Source organism: Dipodomys ordii, unplaced genomic scaffold (genome assembly GCF_000151885.1).
Source record: "Dipodomys ordii isolate 6190 unplaced genomic scaffold, Dord_2.0 Scaffold7, whole genome shotgun sequence".
NCBI classification, from domain to species: domain Eukaryota; kingdom Metazoa; phylum Chordata; class Mammalia; order Rodentia; family Heteromyidae; genus Dipodomys; species Dipodomys ordii.
In genome coordinates, this window is record NW_012267223.1 from 19982830 (window position 1) to 19995758 (window position 12929).

At 56.3% G+C, this 12929-nt stretch overlaps 1 protein-coding gene across 1 annotated transcript in view; it reads right to left on the reverse strand.

The window, feature by feature from the left end:
- Srcin1 (SRC kinase signaling inhibitor 1) overlaps positions 1–12929 on the reverse strand; it is a 70921-nt gene that overhangs the window by 24790 nt on the left and 33202 nt on the right. Inside the window, 10 exon segments of the mRNA XM_013036174.1 lie at positions 100–287; positions 570–613; positions 856–948; positions 1926–2245; positions 2248–2379; positions 2381–2776; positions 3282–3375; positions 3738–3936; positions 4507–4702; positions 8318–8341. Coding sequence (XP_012891628.1) covers positions 100–287; positions 570–613; positions 856–948; positions 1926–2245; positions 2248–2379; positions 2381–2776; positions 3282–3375; positions 3738–3936; positions 4507–4702; positions 8318–8341 — 1686 coding nt within the window.

Genomic DNA, 12929 nt, shown 5'->3' on the forward strand with positions numbered 1-12929 from the left:
TGGATTGGTGAAGACAGGACTAGGAGATGGGGTGGGACTTGTAAGAAAGAGATGTGGTGAGTTGTGGCTCCTGGGAGGCCGGTGGGGCTGAGGAGGTACCTGGAGCTTGCGCAGTTGCTGCAGCTGACCGCGCAGGTCACTGGTGCTGTTCTGCAAGCCCCTCAGGTGCAGCTGCATCTGCAAACGGCTGACAGCAGTGGACTGCCCTGCAGGAGTGCTGCTGGCTGAGGGTGGGGGAGGGCCAGAAACTGGGGTGGCCCCGCTGCTCCGACTACCAGACCCACATGCTATAGCGAAGGACCAGGAGAATGGGAGAAAAGAGCAAAGAGCAAAGAGTGTGCCTGAGAGAGGGGCTGGGGCAACACCACCCCCACTCTGGTACACGATTCTGACTCTGTTCCTTCAGAGTGGGGAGCAAAACACCAGAGCAATGACATCTTGGACTAAGGTGACTACCCATTTATCCGTTGAAAGCCCAATGAGGCAGCTAGTGTTTGAGCCCCACTTTACAGATTAGGAAACTGAGACTCAAAGAAGAGATCATGGGAGAGGGTAGAAGGGTCCCTTACCTGCTGAGGGGGTGGCTGCTCCATTGGAGCCTTCAATCTTCTCACTGTGGCACAGGGGAAAAGAAAATGGCCATCAGGATGCCAGGCCAGGCTGGACCATCAAAGCTGATGCCATCTCCTCCAGCTCCCTGATCTTGACACAGAGTCCCAGAGCAGGAAAAGCAGGAAAGGGACTCACTCATCCAGGGTCACCCAGTGAGACACAGGCAGAGCTGAGCCCTGAGCTCCGCACTTCTGAATGCCCCAAGTTCAGGCACTGGCAGGGGTGTTGAAAGAGGGGGCTCACCTTGGGGTCTCAGGCTCTGAGCCTCGTAGTAGGGCACTTTGCACCAGGCCGGTGAGGCTGGCGATCTGCTTCTCCATGGCCTCCATGCGCTCTCTGGGGAAGAAGATGGCTTTGAGCAACCTCACCTCTGATCATGAGGTCCCATCTGCTCAGTCTTCTGCCCAGACCCCCAGAGGTACAACACCATTCCCTTCCAGGCAGCAAGCACACAATTAGACACCCAGTGCCTAAGGAGCAAGCCTCCTTAGCAAGCATCCCTCACTACTGCCTCCTGAGAGGCCCCATCCTGACCTTCATATGCTTTGCATATGTCTCCCATATCTTTCTCCCTACCACCTCTAGGAAGCCATCCCAAAGACCCAGTAGCCTGGAGGAAGTCCCTCCACATCATCCAAAGGGATTGCTTGCTTGCTTTCTCTTTCTTTCTTTTTCTTTCCTTCTTTTTTCAAGTGTAACTCCCCAATAGCAGGAGCTGGATTTTCCAATCTGGTATGAACAGAACCCTGTGTAGGGCTTACATAGGCCACAAGAGAAGTGTGTGAAAATGCATGGCTTCCCCTCACCTCTCAGCAGTGTTGTCCCAGGGCACAGGGTATCTCCTGTCCCCCACTTAGTGATGAGCCAAGCCTCCCCAGTGAGAAGCTAGGCAGCCCAATGGACTTCCCTTCCCCACACAATATCCTATCCGTTCCTACCTTCACCCTAGTGGACTTCAGCTGGACCCATGCTGGACAGCTCTCCAGCTGCACATTCTGAGTCCCAGCTTGGAAGGCACTAAGAAGGACTCGTCCAGTTCTTTGATTTCACAGCAAGGGAAACTGAGGCTAGATCTCCAGAGTCCCTCATCTGGGGCCTTCCCTCACCAGCCCCTTCGGGATTTGCGAATGGATGGGAAATGGCGGCCCATCTCTCCAGTGGTCCTCCCTGCCACCTCGGGGACCATCTGGCCTCCTTCCTCATCAAGACTACTCAGGGTCCCCCGCAGACCTCTCTGAGTCAAGCCCACCCACCGTCCCTCCGGTGCCTCTCCCAGCCACGGACACAGCCCCGAGGCTTCACGGGTGCCTCACCTGGTCTCCGTGTCCTTGGCGGGCGGTGGTCCGAACCCCACGAGGGAGCGCTCCCCGGGCCCCGGGAAGAGCTCCGGGGGCGGGGCTCCCGCCGTGGAGGCGCCCCCGGTGCTGCGGCTCTTGCCTCCGGGACTCTCGGCGAAGACGGAGGAGGATCCCGAGTCTTTGCGGAAGGACTGGCGCACGGGGGAGCCGCGGCTGGGGGGCCCCGAGTAGGGGCTGTGCGGGGGCGGGGGTCCCCCGGGCGGCGGCGCCACGTCGGCCAGCTTCTGCGGCGACGAGGGCGGCAGGCGGAAGCCGTAGCCGTCGCCGTAGAGCGGGCCCGCGCCGCCGGCCGCCTTGTACAGGGAGTCCTCCAGGTCCGACTGCAGCGCCGCCGCCGAGTAGGTGCTGAGCGAGCGCACCGAGCCGCGCTTGTACAGGCCGCCCGCGCCGGGGTAGGCGAACGGGTCCCCGGCCGCCGCCGCCAGGCTCAGGCGGCCCTCGTGCAGCAGCCCGTAGGGGTCGGCGTAGAGACCCTCGCCTTTCACCAGCACCATGCCGCCCGCCTTGCCCGCCAGGTCCTCGTCCGGCTTCACGTCCCGCCGCTCCAGGATGGCGCTGGGGCTGGGGCTGACGCCCTGGGCAGCCGGGGCGCCGCCCAGCCGCTCGGCCGCGTGGTGCACCGGGCTGCCCGCGTAAGAGGGCGGCCGTCCCCCCGCGTACGAGAGGCGTGAGCGGGATGGCGAGCCCGAGGGCAGCCCCGACGGCAGCCCCGGTGGCGGCGAACCAGACGCCAGGTGCGGGGCCGGCGACAGGTTGTTGAGGCGCCGCGTGGGCGACGACTCCCGCGACGCGTACACCATCTCTCTCTGCGCAGAAGACAGCCCCGGAACCCCGTGGGACTAGTCACAAAGGGGACCCCTCTCCCCTGGCTTGAGGAACCAGCATCTCTCCGCTGATGCTTAAGAAAAGTCCCTCCTGTCCTCTGCCTTCCTTCTCTCCGGCTGCATCTGGGGTCCCTTTCCCATCGGGGCTCCCAGCATGGGGGAGGGGGGATGACAGATGGAGAGGCTTCGCAAAGGCAACCCTCAGCCCACACCGTGGTGGGGAGTGAGGTGGGGGAAGGGGTGGCTGCTGAGAGAACTTCACAAAAATCTAGAAGCCTAGATTTTGGGACAGAGCCTAGATTTTTGGACATAGTAGCGGATGAGGGGAGCGATGCTGCCATAACCCCACAATCTAGGATTGCTTCAGTCCCCCTGTTTACCCCTCTCTAAAGTTGGCCCTGGTCCCGGGCGACAGTCCACACTTTGCCCGTCTGGACCCCACCTCCCCAGCCTCTCCCCTATACCCTGGCCATCCCCGGAGCCATACCCGGAGGTCTCCGTTGGTGAGGTGAGAGCCAGGGAAAGCAGCGTACAGAGGCTCTTTCCTATAGATCTTGATAATACTGCGGTCCTGGATGTCTCTGGGGGAGGAAAGGGGTGCAGAGGGTCACCACGCAGCCCATCTGCCCTGCACAATGAGGAGGGGACAGCTACTCCCAGGAAAGAGATGAAGGATCTGGACACCCCAATCCCTTGTAAGTCCTTCCCTCGGTGGCTGCCTGCCACCAGCACACGCAGCAGTCTCCACCCGATCTCTCCCTCGGCCACAGGAGCCATTTTCAGGTCAGTTCAGGTCCTGATGGACCAGCAGGGGTGGAGGATTTAGCAGGGAGGGGGATGCAGGCAGAAGGAGGGTCAGGAAGAAGCTGGGAAAGGGTTTCTCGGGTCCTTCCGAGGATTTGGGGGAAGTCCTCCCATCCATCCCGCTCGGGGCCACGCCCACCGGACATCCTCCAGCTCGTAGAAGACGTTGCGCGCCTCGTCTTTGATGAGGATGGCGGTGTTGGGCGACTTCAGCATGCCCATGGTGAGCTTCTGCGGGAACATGTGCGCGATGAGTGCGTGTAGCGTGTCCAGGCTGCTGACCTCGTGCGTGATGTGCACGCGCCGCGTCTCCTCCCCAAACTGCAGGAACAGCACCCCTGCGAAGGAGACGCCGCCCCTGCGGTCAGCACCAGCGCCACCTCCACCTCCATGCCGCCCTCCTGGAGATCGAGGATGGGTGTCCGGAGCTGCGCTGGTCCCCGTCCCGCAGTGGCAAGGTCTGAGGCCAGACGCCGCCCCCGAGTGCAGGTGCACCCAAGCACTCTTCATGCTGGGGCGTTAGGCGGCTGGGCAGTCTCCCCCAAAACACCCAGCTCGACCCCAGGCAGCTAGAGCCTGGGAAGTGGAATTAGAGAAAGGATGCCACAAGAAACAGGATGGAAAGCTGGAGAGAGAAGTGGGAAGAAAGGGCTGGAGGAAAAGGAGAGGAAACCTGCCTGGAAGGGAAAGGGCTTGGAGGGAAAAGAGGGTTGTGGGGTGGGGAGGGGGAACAAGAGTCTGAAAGAAGAGGAGGGGAGTAGAGAGCTCAGGATGGAGAGGCCCACTAAGGGGACTGCTGGGGGAGGTAGATCTGTGCTGGAGGAGAAATCCAGCCAGAGGGGAGCGAGGGAGAAGAGTGGAGGGTGGAGCTTATGGCCTGGAGGGAAGATGGACAGGTTGGCCAGTACCTGGTGAACGAAGCTTGGTCTGGCTGGCAGAACGGGAGAGGGGCAGGCTCTGTCGGAAGCGGTTCATCCTGCTGAAGCCCAGGGGCAACTCTGCCTCCGACATGGTCTCCAGCGACTCAGCCGAAGCGTAGGACAGCTTGGCTGCCTGGTCTGCCAGCCCTGGCTGCGCTCCCTGAGTGTGGCGTGAGCTGCGGGTCTGCAGGAGCAGGGCAGGGTGAGATATATCAGCTCTGCTGTGCTTGGCCGCCACCACTACCTCCACCTCCATCCATCTAGGCTCAGGAAGCCCCCTGCCACCAGCCAGCATCTCTCTCTCTCTCTCTCTCTCTCTCTCTCTCTCACACACACACACACACACACACACACACACTCAGGAGAGTCTCTGAGGTTCCAGACTCATGGGGTAGCAGCAGAGCTGTAGCCTCCCAGCAGGTAAGCAGTGGGCAAAGGACTCAGGCACCCTGGGAAGCCAGACAAGAAGCACCTGAGCAGGAGCCATGGGCATGCCTGCTATTTTAAGCCAGCAAAGAACAACAACACAAATTTGTCACCGAGGTGAGCAGCAGAATCGTTGAGCAAATTGGGACATTAGTTCCAGACATTAATTAAGCGGCGGGTTTGTGAGCGGCGAAATTTATTCTTCCTGGAGTTCAGAGGATTGGGGTGAGCTAGGAAGCTGGGGCCCAGGGAGAAAGCAGAGTGATCGAAGGCCCCCAAGGTCCCAGTGGTAGAAGTTGTGGCCCTTGCAAAATGGGGTGGTGAGAATGTCCTTGACTTAGAGTGGCTAGGACAACTTTTCTAAACCCCAGAGAGCCAGCAGGACCCCAGCATCAGACAGACCACCTGTGGAGTACACATAGCGCACACATGAGCACATGCATAGGGACCAAGCTCAGCCCCTCCCTGCCACACAGCCAGCAGTGCCCAGCATGACAATGCCTTGCCTGCACTATAGCTGAGGGTGGGCACTGGCTGGGTCAGGAGGGGTGTCACAGGACAGCTTGATTTCTGTCTCATAGGAGGCCATGTGTTTCACTATAGTCTCAACTGTACTTTGAGTCTATTTTTGGCTCAAGCCTGGGGCTGTCACCCAGGCCACAGCTCCTGCCATTAGACCCCAGTATCTCCCCTAATGCCTAGTTGTTATGCAGAAACTCAGTTATTTAAAACAGTAAGATGATGTATATATATATATATATAACATATATATATATAATGTATATACATATACATACACACAGTTATAGTTACCAAAAGAACATGCTGCCCAATTGTATTTTCCTGTAAAATAAATTATTTTTAACAACATACCACTCAAAACCACTAATATTGGCTAGATTATATCCAGGTTGCCAGAGAGAGCTTCCTTTTTTCATTTTCTACATTTCTATTAAAAATTAAGTGGATTTTGCCCAATCAGAATATATTACTTTTATAATTAAAAAAGACAACAATAAAAGTATCTCTACAAAGGAGTAATTTATTCTCCTCTTCAGCTCCCTTTTTCCCCAAATCCTGATTAACCCCTAATTAATCTCCACTTTCCTATTAGCCCAATGTAATGTTCCAATTAGATTAGAACTCTCGAAAAGAGAATGCATCTTCCTCTCATGGGCAGTGTGCCCAGTTGTTGCGAAAGTGTCCTTGAAGGTTTGGGGATGTGGAAGATCAGATTTGGGGGCTAGCAAGGGTCGTCCAGCCTCAAGTACAATGTCTTGACCAGTGGGTGAACATGGATCTTGGGAAGAAGTGAGGTAGTGTAAGAATTGTGCTCATTTGAGGAAATCTTTGCTCAAATTTATCTCCCATGGCACAGAGCTCTAAGCTGACCACCAACACCAGGTCGTGCCCCCCCCACCTTCAGTCCCAGTGAAGCCACAGTTGGGGATCTCTGTAACAGTGTTGGGTGGGCTGATGGGCATGGGGTTGCCAGGCAACTGAAAGGTCAGCATTTGCTAGGCTGAGGAGCTACAGAAGGAGGCAGCTAACAAGGAGAAAGAGTAGAAGGGGCCTCCAGGCCAGGTCAGGGGCACATGAGACACTAGGAAAATTGGAACAGGCAGAATGAAGGGAGTGAGACTCTGGGGGGTAGCTGACTATAGAAGGAGGAATCCTGGGAGGACAGATGGCTACATCCCCTTTACCACTTGCTCCTGCCTCCATCCAAACCCCATAGAAACACTGCCATCCTCAGAGCATCCACAAAGCCCTCCCAAAAAGAGGCAGAGACTGGGAGCCCTGCTCTCCATCTCTAGGCAGAAGAAAGTAAGACATGTTAGAAGAACTTCCCTACCAACAGAGAGATGGCAAGAGAAGGAAACAGTGGCCCAAGCAGAGCTCCCAAAGACAGGAAAGGGACTGCCCTGGGAGGCAGTAAGCACTTCCAGGACCAGCTTCCCAAAAGCAGTCCATGGACTGGAGCAGAAGTACTCAGGTGCTTTGACAAACTCTCTTCCAGGACCCCATGTTCACTACATCAGTCTCTGTGGGCTGAAGCCTATGGTTTTAACAGGTTTCTATGATGATTCTGGTATCCAAGTGTTAGAATCAGATCATCATCCGTGATTCTGACAGCTGCTGAGTTTAGGTTCTGGTAAGGCTTGCCTACGACATACATTTTCTCATTTTTTTTTTACAATAATTCTATGAAGCAGACACTGATCCACTTCATAGAGGAGAAATCAAGGCCCGGGGAATTATGTAAATTGCCCCTAGGTCACCAAGCGAGTTAATAGTAGATGGAATTCCCCACCAAGCTCAGCTTGTCCGGCTTCAGGCCTGTGTATTTAACATCACTGTCTCCCACCTCGTCCAGAGAAGCTGAGCTGACAATAGGATCCATAAGGTTCTGATTCAAGCACCTCCTTGCAAGGCTCTGGCAGAATGTGTGCAAACAAGATACTTGGTGTGTCTGAATGGTGGCCTCCCATACCCTGCCATGATGCCTGGGATTTTAGGAGCCAGGGACTCCAGGAAACATACAGCAGTCTAACCAGAAAAGAGAGATAAGAGAGCCTAGGGGTCAACAGGTTGTCTAGCTCTCCTGCTCTGAATTACCTAAACTTCTCAGGGGAGACATGGTTAGGTCCCACCCCCGAGTCTGGTCCTCTATATACATGTAGGTTTAGGGATACAAGACTGGGAATGGTCATTCCTGGCACCAATCAACTCCCCTATGATGAAAAGCCAAAACAAGGAAGTCACAGGACAGCCTAAGGAAGTGAATTTGGGGGGAGGGCGTGGGAAGGGAGGCTGTGGGGCTTGAACTTAGGGCCTGGGCACTGTCCTTGAGCTTTTTGGCTCAAGGCTAGCTAGCATTCTACCACTTGGAGCCACAACACCATTTCCAGTTTTCTGATGGTTAATTGAGATGAGAGTCTCACAGACTTTCCTGCCCAGGCTGGCTTCAAACTACGATCCTGAGATCTTAGCCTCCTGAGTAGCTAGGATTACAGACATGAACTGCTAGTGCCTGGCTAGGAAGTGAAATTTGATGTCAGGGAACAGATCCCAAAATAATACCCTGGTTCCAAGTCTCTATCCTAGCCAGCAGTCTCAGCCTTTCTCCTTCCTAGTAGGATAATCTTCTACAGTCCAGATGTCCACCAGGACCTTATTCTGGATCTATAAGTCCCTGGCAGGTGAACCCAGACTATCCCAAAGCAGCAGCCACAGCCAACAGCCCTGGGTCCACCTCCCGCATCACAGGGGACCCGTGCAGACGCACACCCGGTGCAAAGCATGTGCAGGGGAGAGGCAGGGAGGGGCAGCACATGCAATTGTCATGGGAGCAGAAGCATCACACACTGACCTTGAAACTCCAGTAGTTTGGCTGCTGATGGAAATAAGAGAAGAGATGGTTATGAGGAGGTAGGAGGTAAGGCACAGGTTTGAGACCCTTGGAGAACTCGAGTTTGTTCCACAGCCCTCCACCCCACTCCCAAAAGCAGGAAGGAAGGAATGCTCATCTCGTTTCCTATGAAATATATCTCATTCTCTACTGAGACCCCAACATCCTGGTGCACTCAGGATGGACAGGCTTTTAGTCTGCTGGATGGCAGGGGTGGAGGGAAGGCAGGAAAGAACATTCCAATGTTTGCAAGCCACATTATAGCTATAGTAAGTGTTGTCAGAAACTTACAGTTAGGAAGAAAAGCACAGATGACTGTAATGCAGAGAGTCCACAAGACAGTTAAAAGAGGGGAAGAATTCATGTGGACTTTGAGGTCAGAGAGATGGCACCTGGTTAGGGGAGGCTGAGTAAATTTTCCCGGAAAAGATGGCATTTGAGATGGGTCTTAAAAATGGAGTCACTGGAGACTGGGAAGAAAGTCATGTGAAGGGGAAGGGGAAGCATGGGAGGGTGGCCAGGGGCAGGCAGGCAGAAAGAAAGAGTGAGGAAGTGTAGTCTGCATACCAGTGGGGCTGGAATGCAGCCTAATCTGCCATTTCCCAGGCTGCAAAGGCACTGGGGCAGGACACTGAGAATAGTGTGGTGATCCAGATTTAACTGGGTGGGCAAGCGAGAAACACACAAATGGGGCAGAGTGGAATCAGAACAGGATTCCAACAGGGCTGAGGAGAGGGAGTAGAAGAGAGTGGCTGAGGTTTCAGACAGAACAAGCAGGCCTGTGTGACTGGATGGGCTTGGATTGTGGAGAAAAGTGGATACCAATGGCCTCCTTGCACTGGGCAAAGGATGGAGAGCTATGAGCAGCAAAGGGAGTTGGGGTGTCTGGGAGACAGTGCAATGCCTAGGGCTGGTATGCTGACAGAGGAGGGTTGTAAGAGGGGTGGGGACTGAGACTGCTCCCCCTCATTCACAGTCACCCAGGGCCGCCCTGCCTTCCCTAGAGACCAGAAGGCCCTTCCAGATGGCTAGGGACAAGGAAGGAGCAGTCCAGAGAGCACGCTGGTTCTTGGCAAGGCTGAGGGCACCCTGCTGACCCGGGCCAGGCTCAGCAGGACAGAGGCAGCAGATGGCCGGGCCCTGGGGTGCCTGGCACAAACAGACAAGATTCCCCAGGCCTCAGAGTCACTGGCAGAGGAGAGGGACATTGGGAGATATCCCTGAAGGGGGAAGGACATGAAGCCACATGGCCTGTGCCATGTGAATGCTTTTGTGGCAATAAGTTGCAGAATCACCTAACATAGGCTTAGCTGAGGCACCCCACCTTGGGGTGGGGGTGACACTGGGCTGGAGGTGAACTAAAGAAGTTGACTTGCCAGGACCCCCCCCCCCCACAACACACACCAAGCCACAACTGCCATTTCTCCCGCAGCGATGGGATGAAAGAAAAATGGCCACATACCAGGCAGAAGAAGAGGACACAGAGCATGTGCCCAGCCATTGCCTGGACTAGCCAAGGACCAGTGGATGCCCACAGGTGCTGAGGGGAGGATCCACGGTGGGCCCTGGCCAGAGTTACAGTTGCTTTTGGCCTTTGAAGGGTAGGGGAAGGAAGCAAAGGGAGGAGACACACAGGAGGCAGCAGAAACAGGCAGAGGACAGTGGAAGGTTTACGATGAGAGCCAGGTCTGCAGACCCGGAGTGATAAACGGCTCTGCAGAGGAGGCCTTGCCCCTCACCCACCTCTACCACCACACCAGGCTCAGGCAATGGACACAGGGGCCACTCACAGCTCCCTGGAGCACTGAGCCTTCCACACAAGGACACATGGACTCTCAGATACATCCTTAAAGGATGTCACAAACACATTCAGAGCAAGAACACCCAACCCACGAAGGCACACAGCATGTAGAGAGAAGCGGTGAGAAACAAATCTAGCAACTCAGAGCCATCCATTCAGAGACCACCCCCCTTGATGCACACCGAGATCCCCAGGACTGTGACTCAATCACACTGTCTCACAGACAGATACACCCAGTCCCTGAACATCAGGTACACCCATCCTCAACATACATTAAAGTCACAGATAAAAACAGGGGTACTCCCATCCCCCCCTCACACACACATACACACACACACACACACACACCACACACACACACACACACACACACACACACACACACTACTCAGGCTACAGAAACACAGAGTAGCACACACATAGCACGTGCTCATGGCCTCACAGAAAAAGTCCTTAATCCCTTTCCCCCTACTAGCTGGTCAGGAAGCTTCTGACTACCTTAGCCAGACATGATGTTTCGGAGATGTGATCTCTTGAATTAAGAGGCAGGTGTTCTATCCCCAATCCTGCACTGATCTCAACACAGTGGACTCGGGGTACCTTGTACAGATCACCTGATTCACCCTGCTGTTCCTGGAGGGGAGACAGAGGTAAACCCTGGCCATGAGGGCTATGCCCTGAGTTCTAAGCCTGCCTACATCCACTGGTGGTCACCTGGTAGGAACAGGTCACAAAGGGGCCCAAGGGAAAGGTTGTAGTGGCATCGGTGGTCCAGGTCAGCCTAGCCCCAGGAAAAGGTGCAGAAGGAAGAGGAGCATTGGTGCTCCATGAACTTAGATGGATGGATGAGTAGTGTTAAGATGCTATCCCAGGACTTCTGGCTCTGAACCTCAGCATGCCTTTTCCTACCTCTTTCCTTTGTCCTGTGTCCAAAAAGTGGGGAAAATAATCCTCTTCCAACCAGCCCCACCAGGAATGAGGTACATAGTTTCCTGGCAACTCACTACCCTTGGAGGAGGAAGAGGCCTCTGTGGAGACCAACCATCCTCTCGTCTCTTTCCAGGAGTTAACCCATGGGACAACCCTGGGTGGCTGAGATCAGAGGCTCCTCCCCTCTTCTCCAAGGAGGACACTCCCAGTCATTCTTCACCCAACTTCCAGTCCGTTCTGAGTTATTTCTTCCTCCTGTGCTGTGCCCAACAGTGTCTAGTATATAGCCGGCCCTGAACAAATAGGTGGCAATGAATAAATGCCAACAAAATAAGACCAGCCCGTGGGGGAGGGGTGACTGAATACTCAGCCTGGCCCTTTTCCCTTCATCTCCATCTTCTGGCACAAGTGCCTTTCAGTTTTCTGGGTTCATTCCTTGGGAATCTCCCTACATGAGAAAGCCCCTGGAGGGAAGGCAGAGGGCAGGAGTGCCTCTGGGATCTTTCTGCTCACCCCAGCAAAAACCACACACACACACACACACACACTCACACACACACACACACACCTCAACACTCAACACCAAGGCCAAGCTATGCCCTCTCCTACACTCAGGAAGGGCTGGGCTTTCCCAGAAGTCAGGAAGAAGGTGAAGAAGTGGGGGGGGGGGGTCGGGGAGGCTGCAAAGGAAAGGCCAATGCCTAGAGCAAAGCTGCAAAGAAGAGTCCTACAGAGGCTGGGGCGACCTGAGAGGGCACTAAGAGGGTAATATGGAAGCCAGCCATGCCTCAGAACAAGGATTTCCATCCATGGGGGAAGGGACTTCGGCAGAAACCCAGGAAAGCAAACTAACTCCCTGAAGAGCAGAAAAAACAGCTCTGCCCATCCCTCTCCCCCTCCCCAGCCACTCGCCGTGGGCTACGGTCCCTCCCCCTGCAGCTGGCTGAGTCCTCGCAACCCCAGCTCTGGGAGGGGCGGGGACCGAACCCCTCTAGTGAGCCTTAGCCCCATGGGGGAGGGGGTCCTCCCCGCACCTCCTCAGGGCCAACATTCTCAGAGAACTAGGTGAGTGCATGACCCCTCCTTGACCCCAAGCCCCGACGACCACCCACCCTCCAGGGAAAAGAGACAACCATTGGGTTCGCACCCCCCTCCCCCCCAACCAGCTCCTAAATCTGACTCCGCCAGCCGGGCGCACACACCCACCTCTCAACTCGGGTGAACACGAGCCTCCGTAAACAGGCGCCCCTAGCTCGAGGGGGTTCACGGCGCCCCCCCCCGGCTCCGCGCGCACGCGCGACCCTCCCTGCCTCCCTCCGCGCCAGGACCGACCCCGGTTCCCGCCTGCCCGGCGCGGCGCGCGCGCGGAGGGGGTGTGCTTGCTGCAGGAGCGGCGCGGGGGCGAGGGTGCACCCCGGGAAGGTCATGACTTTCCGAGGCTGGGGGACGGGGGGGGCGGAGGAGGGACGGGGACGCCTGCCGCATTTTGGAGGTGGGGGCTGGCCCACATGGAAAGCACCTGATGCGGCGGGGAAAGGAAGGGGGTGTTTTTCCGAGATCGGGAGACCCGCAATGACGGCGCAGCCCCCCACCCTCCAACCCTGGACCGCCCCTCGTTGCTACGGAGCCGAACCCCAAGTCCGTGTCCCCGCCCCGCGTCGACCCGTCCCTCAGAGCCGCTCTCCCCGCCCCCCCCGCCACCGCCCCCAACCTTACCTGCGGCTACAGGTGTAAGCGCGGGGGCCCCCAGCCCCAGATCCTGCGTCGGGCGGGGGAAGGGAGGGCGGCCCCCTACGCCCACCGCCCCGGCTCTCCCCTCCCCCGGCCGCCTCCGCCGCCGCC